Raw genomic sequence first — 18,065 nt, forward strand, 5'->3', positions numbered from 1 at the left:
TAGCTTTTCCTTACTTTGTGAAAGGTTGGGACAGTGGGTGAATCTGTATGGAAAGTGGGTAGGTGTTGTAGTCCTTCCTGCCATTTCTTTTAGATTCAATCAGGACATCATCTGGATAGAAAAGGAAAACAAGAGCAAACAAAAAAATAAATTGAGAGTGTAGATAAAAGCTTTAAACCCTATGTGTCTGGCACGTTTTCATTATCCAAAATAAAAAGTTGGGCTTTAAACTATTCTGATGACTTTGCCATAGAAATGAAAAGTGAATTTGTACCAGTTTAGGCAGATGTGAATGTTTTGGCCTTAACTTTTTGTCCTCCAGACATTGTGGATATTAAACCCACCAACATGGAAGAACTTACAGAAGTGATAACAGCTGCCGAATTTCACCCGCATCATTGCAATACATTTGTATATAGCAGCAGTAAAGGAACAATCCGGCTCTGTGACATGAGATCTTCAGCTCTTTGTGACAAACATTCAAAGTGTGAGTAATTGTCTTTTTTTTTTTTTTTTTTTTTGCTTTTTTAAATTCCTTAATTTGTTCATTCTGTAAGTATTGGATTGCTTTCTCCACTAAGAAATCTATCAAATCCCACCTGTGTCATTGCATTTCTCCTTGCCTCTGACAATTCTTTGCTAGCTGCTGGAGAAATAGGAAGATGGTGCTTTCTCTCAACACAAAATGTGTGTAAATTTGATGTGTTCTGACTAAGGGCCACCCCTGGCTCACATAGTGCCCTAGGAAGAAATCTGTTGCTGCCTGCAGTGGCAGGAAGGCAAGATTTAATAGTTGCTAAGGATAGGTTCTTACTGTAACGGATTTGTGGTCCATGTTTGGATGGGCATGGCAGCTTGCGTTTCCCACAAAAAAAAAAAATAGGTTCTTGGACCATTTTTAAAATGCATTCACAAGGAGATCACATGGTGCTTTTCTGCAAACACGCTGCCGGTTTAGATACGTGGAGGTGCAATTAAATGGCAGCCCCGCGTGTCTCTACAGAGCAGTATATTTTGGCTGTGGGTGTGGGAACAGCTGCAATACCTGCAACCACCCACTACAGTGTGAACCTAACCTAAAGTAACTTGAGGGTCCAATTCAAATGCATACAAGTTTTAGGGCCACTGAAAATGGCAGAATCACAACAATTTTAGTATTCTCATGACTGTAGTCTCTTGTACTGGAAATTAGTGCCTAACACAGAGCAATAATATAAAAAGTCACACTTGGGGGTAATTGCTAAAGAGGATGAAGGAATACACAGTTGTATGAACGGTATTTTTAGTTGCCTACTATTTGGCTTTAAGTTCATATACCTATTATTTAGACATTTTATTCATAGGCTCATCTGATCAGAGGAAAAACTCATGGACATGAATCAGTTTCTGTCACATGAAGCACAAAACGACTTCTACTGATGACTGATGACGTGCATATGTTCAATTAACACCACTTTTATATAATATAAAGTGTTAACTTCAGAGGCATCTAGTCTTTTCCCTGGCTCTTCTTGCAGATGTGGCTGCCCTAAATTTTCCCATTCATGGCAGGTTATCATCATTAGATTGTGTTGTAAAATGGGGAGAGCGTGACAGGCAGCAGAAGGAAGTGTCCCTTAATTAACTAAAAAGGAAGGATACAACTGTACAATACACATTAGCTGGTTCAGTGAAGCATTGGGTGCATACGAATGCCCTTAACCTTTCTGGTATGTGACCTGAGAATTGTAATTAGGTTGGAGAAGAAGCTGTTAGAAATACAAGAGAATATGCTGTACAGGCCACTGCCACAACACAACACATTATTACAAAATTACATTTATCAGAGAGCTTTAAACTTTGTGTGCTTGACCATTTAACTGCCAGGGCATCCTAATTGGGTAATTAGTAACATACCCAGCATTCCTCCTGTCTGCAGTACTGTTCCTTGTTGCATTAGGGACTCCTTAGATGCACCTTCATAGGCCTCTGTTATCTATTTTGTGGGCAGGACAAACTATTTTTTTTTTTTTTGTGCCCACAAAAACACGGCAAACGGATGTGCACTGCAGTGTTCACCCGTGTTCAAGAGATCAATTGCATTTGGCTGTCATACAGCAATGATATCCGCCTCCACAATACTCCAGTACTTCACAAATATCACAGAATCTAAAGAGAACACAAAGGCAAACCCCCTAGTGTAGTAGTTGGAAAATAGAATCAAGTTTCTTAGAAAACCAGATTTGGTAGATGAAAGAGCGACAATTACACTGAACAGCTCTGCCAAGAGTCCACCGGCAGGTGTCCTGAAGTTGCGTAACAAGCCCTGCCCATCACGTTTCGTCTCTGCTCAGACATAGTCAGGGGAGAGAGGCAGCTTTCATAGCTGGATATCATAGATGTATGACAGCCAGGCGCATTTGATCTCCTTTGTATGAAATGTCTACATTCTGCTAAGGAGTTTTTGAGCATGGGTGAACAATGGGAAGTGCACATCAGTTTGCTTTATTGGGGGCACATTGGGCCTTTCACAAGATTGGATACTTTGCAAGAAATAATGCACTTTAAGATTGCGGCTTGCACTATTTATTGTCTGTATTGGACTTGCATTTGGACTTGTTTATGTCACTAATTATGCACTTGATGTTTTGTGTTTGAGTCGTTACTAATATTTGTTCATAGGTTAGTGTACCTATTTTGCTTTTAACCAGTCAGCTACTGTCTTTCATTTTAAAAGCCTAAGTGAACAAGCTGTTGATAGAAGCTGATTGGTTACTATGCAGATCTGCTCCAGTTTTGACATTTCCCCCTCCCTCTTTCTAAAGAGAACATGTTCATGCAAATTTTAGTTTATATGAGCACAGCTGTACTTACTCTAGCTACACCACTCATGTACTAAAATGAACTAAAGAATTGGTTATGTGCCCTAAAACTAGAATCAGTTGTTTTAAATGCCTAATTTCAAAATTCCCTTTAAAATATTTAAAGGTAAAATGTATAAAAATATTTTTTTTTTTAGGATATGAAAGCCAGAATATTTTAGGGTGTTTAAGAATTTACAAGGGTCTCCCATACTTGTGTTATAAAATGTGTATCATCGCGTAGCAACTCAAGATCGCATTAATTGGAGTCAGCCCTCACACCTGTGTGTTCCCCGCTTCTCCACAAACTAATTTTTGATCAATTGCAAAGAACCTATAGTGTGGCACTCCACAATTATACATCAGAAAAGACTTGGTGCTAAAAAATGTGTATAGAATAGTGTATAAACTACAAATAATTGTACTCAAATTATAAATACATTAGGCCCCTTTCAGATTGGCATTCCGATTAGATCTGCCTGTCAGTTTTTCAGGCAGACATAATCAGAAAGTCTATTCATCCCAATGGACAGGCAGGTGTAAACAGACTTGTGTCCATTTACATCTGCCTACCACCGGATCCAATCAGGCCCACTAAAAAGAAAAGAAATCCCCATCCTCTTCTGTTTAGGTGGGGCAGATCAGAGGTAGCCGGGTGTATATGGACAGCAGAGTCTGTTTACTCCGGGCCACCTATAGAGCAGAGCAGACTTTGCCTTTCTGCTCTGCAGATACAGAGGACTTGGATGAGTTATTCTCCCACTCCTTGCATCAGCAGGGTATCAGCTCACAGATCCCCTGCTGATCACAACAGAATACGCCCTGTGTGAAAGGAGTCTAAACATAAATTCCAAATAATGGTGCTCAAGTTAAAAAATAAGTGTATACAGTGTAAATAAAGTTCTATATACAATGTTGCATTGTGGTGTTTTTAGGCTTTTGTTGCATATCATACCAAGAAAATGTGTGTTTTATACTGTATATAACACAAAAAAAGTGCTATAATGTAGATAATATATAGAAATCAAAATTGTATGTGTATATCTCTCTTCTTGAACACAACTGCTACCTTATCCTCTAGCTTCAACAAATATGTGCAAAGTTGGTCGCTTACCCTATTTGGTACACCTCCTAAAGTACAAAAGTTCAAAAATAGCCTGATCAGAACAGCATCACTCTCCAGCAATGAAGCCGCTTGTTAAGGAATGCAAACTATCTTCTGGTCAACTCTCATTTTCCACTATATTATCATCTCCTCGTCACGGGATGATGTCACTATCAGCACTACCCTGCTTTACGATGATGTCACTACCCTGCTTTACGCGTTACAACCATGGGGCTTCCTCAGAAGCTAGGGGCCAATAGGATCTCAGCACTCTTTTGAACATACTCCTACCCTCTGCTAGGAAACCTGTAAACAAGATCTCCATCTGCTCACTGTGTAGCTCAGTAAGCAATTCCAAGAGCTGGGAGAAAACTTAACTCTTTCTCATACACCCCACCGTTGCTAAGAACCTTGCTATATAACACCTCAGAAAGATGATCAATAAGCAACTATAAGAACTGGGAGAAAAACAAAACTCTTTCTCATACTCAAAAGGTGTTGTTCCAGTAAATTAATACATAGGGGATGCTGCCTGATTTTACAGATATATAAAGTGTGTAATCCTTCTCCATACCAGAAATAGAATCTTTCACAGCAAAAAAAACGTTCTATCCATTCTAATACATACCATAGATAAAAATCAAAATACTTCAAAACCTGTCTATATCACATACATATTATGCTTAAAACGTCTAAGTGCCTGCATATAAAATATATATTTTTATTTATTAGGTTTTAATAAAATACATATACCTCTAACTCCAATTAGTTTACAATGATGGTGTAAACCCCCATACCCTCAAATCCATAAAAATAAAATAAAATTGTATGGGGGGTTTTTTTTGTTTTTTTTTATTGCAGGGTATCTCTAAATAGACTGGCTGGCCTCTATCCTAGCAGTGAGGCTCCTTTCACACTAATGCAATTTTAGATGCTACTTGAGTTGCAGTGAATCACATGACAATGGAAATCATATTGTTTCCATTGGTACCCATTCACATCGATGGAAATCAGTACAGCACATTTTTTGTAAAAGGTTCATGTATTACTATGGGGCAGTTCCAATTCGATTTTGGCCCCAAAGAATATGCAAAGCATAAAATATAGCATCCAAGTTGCATCACATAATTGAACTAAGTCAGATCAAAATAAGACTGCAGCAGTGTGAACCTAGCCTGAATGAGTATTTGTCTGCCATCATTCTTTGTGCAATACAGCCCCTAGCTTTTGCCTATTTACAGCCACCAATGGCACTGCTTCTTATGAATGGATCTGGATATTGGATAAGCTAGGTAACAAGAGGGCGAGCCCGTTCCACACTGGCTCATAAACAATAATAGCCAGCGTGCGGCAGACCCTTTCACTTGTCTAAGACATCATAAACTCAAGGCAGGGGACTCGGGCAAAGCAATATATACAGTGAAGGAAATAAGTATTTGATCCCCTGCTCCCTAGGTCTGGTGCACCATGCAAGATCTTACCTCGTGGTGTGTCAATAATCATGAGAACAGCGAGGAATCATCCCTGAACTACACGTGAGGATCTTGTCAATGATCTCCAGGCAGCTAGGACCACAGTCACCAAGAAAACAATTAGTAACACATTACACCGACAAGGATTGAAATTCTGCAGTGCCAGCAAGGTCCCTCTGCTCAAGAAGCACATGCCCAGGCCCGTTTGAAGTTTGCCACTGAACATCTGAATGATGCAAAGGAGGACTGGTTGAAAGTGTTGTGGTCAGATGAGACCAAAATCGAGCTCTTTGGCATCAACTCAACTCACCGTGTTTGGAGGAGGAGGAATGCTGCATATGACCTGAAGAACACCATTTCAACTGTCAAACGTGGTGGAAACATTCTGATTTGGGGGTGTTTTTATGCTAAGGAGACAGGACAACTGCACTGCATCAAAGGGACAATGGACGGGGCAATGTACCATCAAATCTTGGGTGAGAACCTTCTTCCCTCAGCCAGGACATTGAAAATGGGTCATGGATGGGTGTTCCAACATGACAATGACCCAAAACACACGACCAAGGCAACAAAGGAGTGGCTCAAGAAGAAGCACATTAAGGTCCTGGGGTGGCCTAGCCAGCCTCCAGACCTTAATCCGATGGAAAATCTGTGGAGGGAACTGAAAGTTTGAGTTGCCAAACGTCAGCCACCAAACCTTAATGACTTGGAGAGGATCTGCCAAGAGGAGTGGGCCAAAATTCATCCTGAGATGTGTGCAGACCTGGTGGCCAACTACAGTAAACGTGTGACTTCTGTGATTGCCAACAAGGGATTTGCCACCAAGTCATGCTTTGTGAAGGGGATCAAATACTTATTTCCCTCATGAACATGCAAATCAGGGCATAATTTGTTAGACATCCAATTTGTTTTTAAGTTTTTGTTGCTATTCTGTCTTTCAGTGTTACAATATACCTACCATTTGATTGTTAGACTGATCATTTCTTTGTGAGTGGGCAAACATTCAAAATCAGCAGGGGATCAAATACATATTTCCTTCACTGTAGTCTTTGCTATTACTCTAATTGTAAAATCTTGCTTTTAATTAAAGATATGACTGTTCTTTAAGTACAATTTATAATAAAAGATCTATTTTGAATTTTAAAAAAATCTGTAAAAAGAAGATGAAGACGCTGATTACAGGTTGCATGTAAATTGTTCTAATGAGAAAACCCTGCATGTGTTGCATTGACACTAATTTCTGATAATTGGAGAAAGTAAATATAAAGGCTATTAAAAAAAAAAAAAATTTGGTTTCTCCCTTGACTTTTTGCGGGGAAAAAAAAGTAAGTGCAGCAATTTTTTTTTTTTTTTTCTTTTCTTCTTTTTATAATACAAATCTACCTTACAGTGTGCTACACAACTTTAATATGTGAACATAAATATTTTTTTTTATCATATTTTGATTATATGTAATGATCGCTTTTTGCATACCTTTGCTTCATTGTCTTCTAAACGAAAACGATCATCCACCCAGGAAGAAGAGTTCAATTTGACCTCTCCCCTGACATTTTGTGATTGATTTTTTTTTTCGCCACCTTCGCAGGTTCAGCGACTTTAAGTCAATTTCTGTTCAGCTGATGGGCAAAGCTCAATTGAGACAGTTCATCAGAGTTGAAAATGAAAAGTAACATTGACTTTTATGGATGAATTCTCAGAAGACAGTGGGGAAATTTAATAACTTTAGACTTTAATCAAAATGCAGAAATGGGAATGACAAAAGAGAAGTAGCTGCAGCACAAAATAAACAAGGCCTTCCTGTTAGATGGCTCATGAAATGTGAAATCATTGACTACTCTTTTTAGTTCATTTCCCTGGTGGGCTTCACATGAATAAGTCATTGGAGTTCTTCCAGTGTGACACATCAGATGTGACCGCAGAATTGCAGGAGTTATATCTTGAAAACATAGGATGCACTCTTCCAGACTTGATTGGCAGCAGCAGGTACATTAAGAGGAAATGTAAGAGACTTTTTCCCCCAAAAAAGTACAAAATTAGTTGTAATACTCTTTAGTTGCCACTCCATTGCAGCCAGTCTTCACTCTCTTGCAGATCTACAACTGGTACTAGAATCTTCAGCATCCAACACTTCTAGGTGTGTTAGATGCCTTTGCCTGCCATTGCCCACTGTAATTCTACCTGCTGGCTTTTACGCCTTTAGTGTGTTCTTGCAGTATTGTGTTTTGCTATTTTGTTTTTTAATGTTTTTATCCCCTGCAGCTGGGTTTCTACAAAATGGGTGAGTGGTCCATTACAATAAGTGTTATAGCTGAATGTAATTACATGCTCTGTCACCTTAACGAATGGCTCCGCCCCGGAATGACACACAAGTCAGAGGGCATGGCAGCCATCTTGGGTAGTGAGTGTGTGTGTGTGTGTTCAGACAGTAATAGAAGAGGATGTACACTGCTGTATTCCTGTGATGATACTAATAAACCTGATTATGAAGTAAGAGTGCACCAATAAAGGAATGGTGCATCCAGCAACAAAGGCCTCATCTCTCAGCAGAAAGAAAGTATAACAGTAGCGACGGGGATGGGATTTACAAAGGCCGTGTCCAGCCTGATCTAAAGAGAGAGGTAAACAAAACAACAAGAGATACTGGCACCTGGAAAAAGTACTGATACCAGCAGGAAGATGGCACTGATAGGCACAGTATGTGAGCTTAATGGAGCGCAGACCTCCTGGAGTTCCTGGGCTGAAAGACTGGAACAGTACTTCAGTGCAAACGCTGTACCCTCTGTCAGGCAAGTAGTCGTATTTCTGACAGCTGTTGGGGCTCAAACATATGACACTCTTAGAGATCTCATGTTTCCTGAGAAACCAGCAAACAAACCATTAACAGAGCTCTTAAAACTATTACAGGATCATTTTCAGACCAAACCACAGAAAGATTCTGTTTTTATCTGTGGCAACAGCAGCCAGCCAAAGAGATCAAGGCATATATGGTAGCCCTTCGCAAACAGGTACTCCCCAAATGAACAGGTAGAGGCCAATCTACTGCATTGAGGGACAGGTTTGTCCTGGGACTAAATAGTGAAAATATTCAAAAGAGACTGACAGAAAAGGAACTTACCCTTACAAGGGCAATTGAGAGAGCATCAGTTATAGATATGGCTGTCGATACAGAGGAATTGAACCCTCAGGGTCACAAGGAAAGTGTGAAAGAGGAAATCTTCAGAACAGCCATTACTCCAGCTATGTCCTACTGGAAATATAGACCCCCAACCCAAGTCAGTGTGCTACCATTGTGGTAATGCAGACCATGATTCCAAATCCTGCCGGTTTAAGGGTCAGACTTGTCATCACTGCAGAAAAATGGGCCATCTCAGACGGGTCTGCCATAGCAGGGGTGTGCTAGTAAAGCAACGTCAGTACCCCAAGAAGAATACTTACAAGGTAGAGAAACATGCACCACCATCTGAGTCAGACAATGAGGAAGCATTACACGGATTCTCTATACAGCACCTGCACTCATCAACCTCTGCAATAACAGTAGAAGTATCCATTGGAGGAAAGACACTAAAGATGGATGTGGACACAGGAGCTGCAGTTTATCACACAAAAACAGTGGAGACAACTTCAGATTCCAGCAACCATCTGCCCAACTTTTCTCAAGCTGCAGACATACTCTGTGCAAATACTCCACCTGCTCGGTTGTTCATGGGTACAGGTATCATACAAGGGCCAGACAGACTACCACTGTATATCCTGAAACACGAAGTACTGCCTCTCTTCGGCAGAGAATGGATTGCTCATCTGGGAATGCCAGATATAATCCAGAACTCTTGCAACACCCTTACAGTCCCATCAGGAGAAAATGATGGATGGGTGGAGTCCTTGAAACAGCGGTTCCCTGAGGTATTCGATAAACGTTTGGGGAAAATAAAAAATGACTGTGAGGCTGAAGCTGAAACCAAATGCTCATCTGAGATTCGTCAAAGCTTGTACAGTACCATTTGCACTTCGAGCAAGAGTAGAAGCTGAACTGTTCCGGCTAGAAGGTGGTGTAATTTCCAAAGTAGAGCACAGCGAATGGGCCTCACCTATTGTGCCAATAAAGAAATCAAATGGAGACTTTTGTGGGGATTTTCGCATGGTACTAAATACCCAACTGGAAGTAGACCAGTATCCTCTACCTAGAGTTGATGACATTTTCACCTCACTTGGCTGGAGGACAAAAGTTCACCAAGTTCGATCTCAGGCAAGCTTACTTACAGTTTTAAGTCCACCCCTCATGTCGAAAATACCTCACCATTAACACCCACAAGGGGTTGTACGAATACAATCGGATGGTGTTTGGCATTGCATCTGCCCCAGCCATCTGGCAGAGAAAGATGGATGAAATTTTAGCAGACATTCCCTTCACGCAGTGTCTGTTAGATGATATGCTCATCACTGGTCGGACGGATGAAGAACACAAGCGGAATGTAGAGCTTGTTTTGCAAAGACTCCAGAAGACCAGGGTCTCAAGGTGAACTTGGCAAAATGCATATTCATGTCACCTAAATTGGAGTTTTGTGGCCACCTAGTAGATGCTGAAGGTATACACACCACTAAAGCCAAGGTTGATGCTTTAGTCAAGGCTCCAGCCCCAACAAATGTCCAGCAACTACGATCGCGCCTTGGCCTGCTCAACTATTATAATAAATTTCTTCCAAACCTAGCTCACGCTTTGTTCCCATTTCATAAGCTCCTGGAGAAACACTCCAGATGGGAGTGGTCAGCTGAATGTCAGCAAGCTTTTGAGATCTTTAAACGTAAACTGTTGGCGTCACGAATGCTTGTACATTATGACCTCTACAAGCCTGTCACCTTGGCTTGTGACGCCTCTCCTTATGGTCTGGGTGCAGTACTGTCCCACCTCCTACCAGACGGGTCTGAGAAGCCAGTGGCCTATGCCTCCAGATCCTTGACAAAGACAGAAAGCAACTACTCCCAAATTGATAAAGAAGCACTTGCGTTAATATGGGCAATTCGGAAGTTTCACCTTTTACCTGTATGGTAGAGAGTTTACCATTTTAACAGATCATAAACCGCTTCTTCAGATTTTTAGCCCTGACAAAGGCATCACTCAGACTACTGCAGCCCGTCTCCCAACGCTATGCCCTATTTTTGGGTGCATACAGCTACCGAATAAAGTATTGAAGCCATGATGCTAATGCAGATGCAATGTCCCGGCTAACGGAAATGCCTCCAGCCTTTTCTCCATCTGTTGAGTTGTCGGTACACCACCACACGCTTTCTGTCTTCTGGAGAGATAGCAGCCCATACAGCCAAAGATACTTTCTTGAAAACTGTACTCTCCTTTATACAAAATGGTTGGCCAGCGACTGTAACACATGATTACGAATCTTACTACTGGAAACGTATTGTATTGACTGTGAATGATAATTGTGTCCTATGGGGAGACCAAGTGATTGTTCCAAAGTCGCTCCAGAGGCATATCTTGGACTTGCTACATACTGATCACCCAAGAACCACACAAATGAAACAAAAAGCACGAGGTTATGTGTGGTGGCCAAACTTCGATGCAGACATCACAGCATATGTCAATTCTTGTGTAGGATGTGCACAAACTGCCAGAGACTCTCCACGAGGATGTATTCAGCCCTGGTCTTGGCCCATGGTTCCCTGGTTTCACCTTCACTTGGATTTTGCGGGTCCTATAAAGGGTCAAAAATAAATATATAAAAAATCCCCCTGCGCTCCACAGAACCTAGTGATCAAAAAGTAAGCTGCTATCACCTAATCTTTATACCTCCAGATATGTGTCAACAAATAATATAAATGATGAAGCGCTCAACTTATATCCTTCAAATATAATCAATTAACAAATATATATAGTGCAAAATCCCCCACGTAAATTATACATCCCCTAGTGGTAAATAGTGATATTCAACAAAATGACACTTAGACTGTGCAAAGTGACAAATATTTAAACAAAATATAATGCAAGATCAAAAAAATGATTATTAGTGATGCCACACTGTGTAAAATAAAAGAGTGTTCAGTATGCTGTGATAATGATTTCACTCCATGCTGCCATTGTGCTCTTCGTGACTCTTGAAGTGACTCCCCTTGTAAATAGCCAAAGTGCCCCCTCACCTTCAATATTCGACCCTTGCGGGTCACAAGGCTTTGTATATATAATATATATCTCTGCCAGGATATTGATACTCCACTGCCTCCACCGACTTACATCAAGATCCTCCTCCAAGCTATGGGTTCCTCTCAAAAACCTTCAATATTCAATAACCCGGAACCGGTTCCGGGTTCGGACGCCATCTTGGTACACCTGAGTATACCCATAGCACATGGGAACTGCTTCTTTCTGTGGGATTACATGTGAGTGCGTTTTTGGCATTTTACCTTGTGTGCATTAAAATAGTGTTGCACTATGGAGGTCTGCTCTTCTCTTGCATATGCGCCCTGTTTGTGAGGAAAGGTTTTTGAGAGGAACCCATAGCTTGGAGGAGGATCTTGATGTAAGTCGGTGGAGGCAGTGGAGTATCAATATCCTGGCAGAGATATATATTATATATACAAAGCCTTGTGACCCGCAAGGGTCGAATATTGAAGGTTTTTGAGAGGAACCCATAGCTTGGAGGAGGATCTTGATGTAAGTCGGTGGAGGCAGTGGAGTATCAATATCCTGGCAGAGATATATATTATATATACAAAGCCTTGTGACCCGCAAGGGTCGAATATTGAAGGTGAGGGGGCACTTTGGCTATTTACAAGGGGAGTCACTTCAAGAGTCACGAAGAGCACAATGGCAGCATGGAGTGAAATCATTATCACAGCATATTGAACACTCTTTTTTATTTTACACAGTGTGGCATCACTAATAATCATTTTTTTGATCTTGCATTATATTTTGTTTAAATATTTGTCACTTTGCACAGTCTAAGTGTCATTTTGTTGAATATTACTATTTACCACTAGGGGATGTATAATTTACGTGGGGGATTTTGCACTATATATACCTATAAAGGGTCAGACCTTCTTGATTGTAATTGACGCCCATTCAAAATGGCCTGAGGTCATTCCAATTACCCAGCCAACTGCGAAGGCAATGATCTCCATACTATTGCACCTGATGGCTACATTTTGGCTATCCCAGGGAGATTGTCACAGATAACGGTGCCCAATTCATGAGCCAAGAGTTTCAGAGTTTTCCTACTGTTTATAAGATCAAGCACAAGTTAACCACGCCTTATCACCCAGCAACAAATGGTCAAGCAGAGCGGTTTGTACAGACTTTCAAGGCCACAGTGGCTGCAACTAGCCAGAAGTCCTTGTCGCTTCAGCAGTTGAACTCCTTTCTTTTTGCTTACAGAACTACACCACATGCTACCATTGGTAAAACACCAGCTGAGCTTATGCTGGAAAGACTGCTTTTGACATGCTTCGCCCTTAGACCGTCCATGAACATGTACTGCAATCCCAAGAGAAGATGGTTACTAACAGAGTCTCCCATTTTTACAGCCCACCAAGAGGTCTAGATCCGAACTTATGGTTGTTCCGACACTCGGTGGCTGCCTGCTACCATTGTAGAACCTTTGGGACCCAAGATGTACAGAGTTCGCCTGGAAGATGGTTCTATTACCCGACGGCACGCAGACCAACTCCAGTTTACATTGTTTGCACTGATCATCAGTTCCCTAAGTATCATTGCAGCCCCATCAGTGCATGTTGTAAGTGGCCATCAGTGCAGCTTCCTCTGTTTTTTCAAAATTTTCGCTCTTTCATTTAGCAAAAAATGAAAAAACCCGGTGGTGATCAAATACCACCAGAAGTAAGCTTCAAAAAAGGATTTAAAACATTCTTTTGGGTACAGAGTTGCATGACCATGCAGTTGTCATTCAAAGTGTGAGAACATTGGCCTGGGGAGGGAGAGGGGGTAAAAGTGCCCAGTGTGAAGTGGTTACATACGTTTTCCTATAATGTGAATGATCAGGTTATATTTAGGCTCCATGCACACTGGCTTAAAAAAAAAAAATGCCAGTGCCCATGGCGGGAAAAAAAACAATATTTTTGGGCGTTTTTTGTACTAGTGTTTAGGGGCGTTTAGCATTTTTCTTCTACCAGAACAACTATCTAAAACATGCAAAACAGAAGGGTTTTTTTTCTGCCTCTAAATGCTGAGCGTAAAAATCACCTCTAGACTACCTAATGTGCATGGGCACATAGGATAACATCAGTTGTTTCTACAGGCAAAGCGCTAAACTCCTCCAGGAGCAGCATTTTTTTTTAAGCTAGTGTGCATGAAGCTGTAAGGACATGTTCATATATAAATCCAGAGCGCACATTAACCTCCCTGGCGGTATTCCCGAGTGTAGCTCGGTAAAGTTTCAGTACCACAAGCGGTAACCCCGAGCTACACTCGGGCTTACCGTGCGACTCTGCTCCGGGATCCCTCGATCACTTACCTTTTCCTTCGCTCCCACGATGTCCCTCCTGCAGTGTCCCCTGTAATGTCCTCTGGCGGATGCCGGCATCTGTCTTCTGGGTTCCGTCCCCTGTGAGCGTCTGGACGGAACGGTGGGAAATTTGAAAATGACAAAAAGTGACATTCACTAAATTCACATAGTAAAACATTACTGTATCAAAGCATTTCACATACATTTTGTCCCTAGTGCTTTGTCCTGTGCCCTGCCTGCATTTTTACTGTTCTTATTGCCTGGAAACTGAGAAACGTCCATGGGTCCAAAAAGCGTCCCTTTAGGTCAAAAGCGGCTTTAGACCAGCTAGAGAACAGCGATAGCAAATTAGAACCACTTGCAGAATTGAGTGATAATGGTTGGTGGGGAAATTCGTCATCAGACACTGAAAACGATTTTGCGACTTTGCTCAGTGATGTGCGAACCTGGCGCTATATTTCAAATTTCAGTGTTTTTTGGTTTGATTATATTATTGAATTACATTTTTTATTATTATTTATTAAATTATAATTTATGATTTTGTGTTTCAAGTTTTATCCTACCCGGGATGTTTACTAGACTCTTGTTCAGACAGATTTCAGTGAGTTATTCCTAAGAATTACAGGCCTACAATATAAAACTCCAAATTTCCATGCAAAATAATGGTACCGCTTTCAGCACCAAAAGTCTGAAATAATCATACCACCAGAGAGGTTAAGGACTGGTTCATACTGGAATGGGTTGCAGGAAAAAACACATGGAAGCGCCTTTCCTGCACATGAACATGTGTTAAGATGCGTATGGGTTCCATTGTTAATAACACCCCAAACACATCTCACAAATGCAGTGCATTTGCAGTCCCCAAACCACATGGTACATCCATGCAGTTTAGTGCAGTGAGATCCAAAAAGTAGTTCTGGTACATTTGGCAGCCCATTGAAATGAATGAGCTGTTAAACCAGAAACTGCACCATGTATTCTAGTGTGAACCAGCCCTCAAGGACACTGATTTTTCTTTCTTTTCTTTTTTTTTTTTTTCCCCATAGCTGCAGGTTATAACTGGATAATTTAGGGAAATAGGACAGGATTTACACATTTGTTGCCCTTGAAGAGTTATCTGTGGTGGGACACTCTTCAGAGGGTGTTAAGGAATCGTTATGGTGCCGCCTCACTGACTGTGAACTGTTTTAACCACTGAAACTGCACCAGTTAAATAGGTTGTGCATGACAGTGGGGATGAATTTTGCCACACCAGGGCATATGCACACTCCCCGTTGGCTGCCTTTGCAGCTTAACCACTTGACCTCCAGAGGATTTACCCCCCTTAATGACCAGGCCTCTTTTTGCTACTCGGCGCTGCACTAATTCAACTGATAATTGCGCGGTCATGCAATGCTGCACCCAAACGAAATTTACGTCCTTTTTTTCCACACAAATAGAGCTTTCTTTCGGTGGTATTTGATCATCTGTGCGCTTTTTATTTTTCACGCTAGAAACAAAAAAAGGCCAAATATTTTGAAGAAAAACAATATTTTTTATTTTCAGCTATAAAAAATATATAGCAAACTCAAAGTTGGCTATAAATTTAGGCCAAAATGTATTCTGCTACATGTTTTTGGTAAAAAAATCCCAATAAGTGTATATTGATTGCTTTTTGTGGAAGTTATAGCGTCTACAAACTATGGTATAAATACTGCAATTTACGCCATTTTTCTGCTATACAGCGCTGCGCTAGTTTAACGGACAATTGCGCGGTCATGCAATATGGTACATAAATGAAATTTACATCCTTTTTTTCCCCACAAATTGAGCTTTCTTTCAGTGGTATTTGATCGCCTGTGCGGTTTTTTATTTTTTGCGCTATAAAAAAAAAAGGCTGACAATTTTGAGGAAGGAAAAACAATATTTTGGACTTTTTGCTATAAAACATGTCCAGTAAAAAAAAAATGCAAAAATCAAATTTAGTCATAAATTTCTGCCAAAATGCATTCTGCGACATGTCTTTGCTAAAAAAAAACCCAATACGTGTAAATTAATTGGTTTACATGAAAGTTATAGCGTTTACAAATGGCGGGAAAGATACTCGGATTTTTAGGGGTTTTTTTATACTGATAATGGCGGCGATCAGCAAATTATGGCGGCGATCAGGGACTTATGGCAGGACTGCGGGACTGCGGCGGACATTTTGGGGGGTACTGACTTGGGGTCACTGACATCCCCAAAAACACTAATACAGTGATCAGTGCAAAAAAAAAAAAACTGACACTGTACTAATGACAATAGGGAAGAAAGGGGTTAACTGTTTTTTGCAGGGAAGGGTTATAGGAGTGAGGGGAGTGTTTTACTAGGGGGCGGGGGTGTGTACTGGGCGGGACAAGGCTGATCGAGAAAGAAAAACTGTTCTTTCTCGATCAGCTCATCCTCGAGCTGTCAGGGAAGTGACAGACAGCGTAGCTACTGCAGCTGTGCTCTCTGTCACTGTTTCCCGCCGATCGCCGGGACATAGCCGCTAAGGAGCGGCTGTGACCCGGCGACTCACATCTGCGGCAGAGAACCGCGGGACAAATAGGGCGGCGGCGCGCCTCACGTGCGCCCCCTATTTGTTTACAAAACACACGTCTTAAAACGTGGTTTTGCCTGTGCGTGCCGCCCTGCCGCCATATATGTACAGTGGCTGGGCGGCATGCAGTTAAAGTGGAGTGGTTGAGGGCAGTAAAAAATGTGGCTTAGCCTTGTGCTTTTACTGATCCCCGCTCCCACAAGTGTAAATGAGGCCTTAGTGTTGCAACAGAGCCAGCAAATGCATTAAAAATCAGGAGGTATTTTAGAGCAGTCCAGCACTACTTCATTAACCTCCCTAGCGGTCTGATTATGTCAGTATTTCTGTGCTCAAAGCGGTAAATTTTTTGCATGGAAATATGTATTTTTTTTATCGTAGGCCTGTAATTTTTAGGAATAACTCACTGAAATCTGTCCGAACAAGAGTCTAGTAAACATCCCAGGTATGTTAAAATTTGAAACACGAAATCATAAATTATAATTTAATAAATAATCATAAAAAATATAATAAATTTATTTCAATAATATAATCAAACACTGAAATTTGAAATATAGCGCCAAGTTCGCACATCACTGAGCAAAGTCGCAAAATCGTTTTCAGTGTCTGATGAAGAATTTCCCCACTAATCATTATCACTCAATTCTGCAAGTAGTTCTAATTTACTATCGCTGTTCTCTAGCTGATCTAAAACCACTTTTGACCTAAAGGGATGCTTTTTGGACGCCATGGACTTTTCTCAGTTTCCAGGCAATAAGAACAGTAAAAATGCAGGCAGGGCACAGGGCAAAGCACTAGGGACAAAATGTATGTGAAATGGTTTGATACAGTAATGATTTACTATGTGATTTTAGTGAATGTAACTTTTTGTCATTTTCAAATTTCCCGCCGTTCCGGCCCCGTATGTCCCGACATCATAGGGGACGGAACCCAGAAGACAGATGCCGGCATCCGCCAGAGGACATTACAGGGGACACTGCAGGGGGGACATCGCGGGAGCGCAGGACAAGGTAAGAGAAGAACAGATCCTGGAGCAGCGCTGCATGGTAAGCCCGAGTGTAGCTCGGGGTTACCGCTTGTGGTACTGAAACTTTACCCCGAGCTACACTCGGGAATACTGCCAGGGAGGCTAAGAAAGCCAGTAGCTGATAAAGGAGCATAAATATGGATACAATTTAACATTTCATAATTGCCCTAATTACCGAAGGTATGGGTTACAAGACCGGATGCTGATCAAGAACCTGAATCAGCAGCTAGAACACAGTCTCTGGTATGCAGCAGGATAACCTCGGTACCGATCCGCTGATCCTAGTGGATTGCATTTATTTATTTATTTTTCTTGTAAAAGTGGCATTCCATTAGGATCTATTGGCCTCAGAGCTATATGATGTGGTAGTTGTACTTTTTTGCAGTGCATACCACCACAATGTGGTGATGTGACCTGGCCTGGTGGTTAACAATGAATTTTGCCTTTTGGATTGTTCTGGGCCTGGTTGCCAGGTGCAGTCCCACCACACCTGGCATGAACATGCCTGTAATAGAAGCCACCTACTGCTAACCATCTCCTGAAAGTAGTGATTGCCTTCCAGTCTGCCTGTATATTTGTCTTGTGACCGTTTTCCTTTG

General features: G+C 41.3%; 1 protein-coding gene across 5 annotated transcripts in view; it reads left to right on the forward strand.

Annotated features, from left to right (window-relative positions):
* The window catches only part of PPP2R2B (protein phosphatase 2 regulatory subunit Bbeta), a 496,093-nt gene that overhangs the window by 464,801 nt on the left and 13,227 nt on the right, over nucleotides 1-18,065 (forward strand). For all 5 annotated transcript variants that reach the window (XM_089673007.1, XM_089673008.1, XM_089673009.1 and 2 more), the window contains one exon: nucleotides 323-487. In XM_089673007.1, the coding sequence (XP_089529133.1) occupies nucleotides 323-487 (165 nt within the window). The remainder of the gene's footprint in view (nucleotides 1-322; nucleotides 488-18,065) is intronic.

This window comes from Staurois parvus, unplaced genomic scaffold (genome assembly GCF_062004578.1).
Source record: "Staurois parvus isolate SC_StPar_1 unplaced genomic scaffold, SC_StPar_1.0 ptg000133l, whole genome shotgun sequence".
Taxonomy (NCBI): Eukaryota; Metazoa; Chordata; class Amphibia; order Anura; family Ranidae; genus Staurois; species Staurois parvus.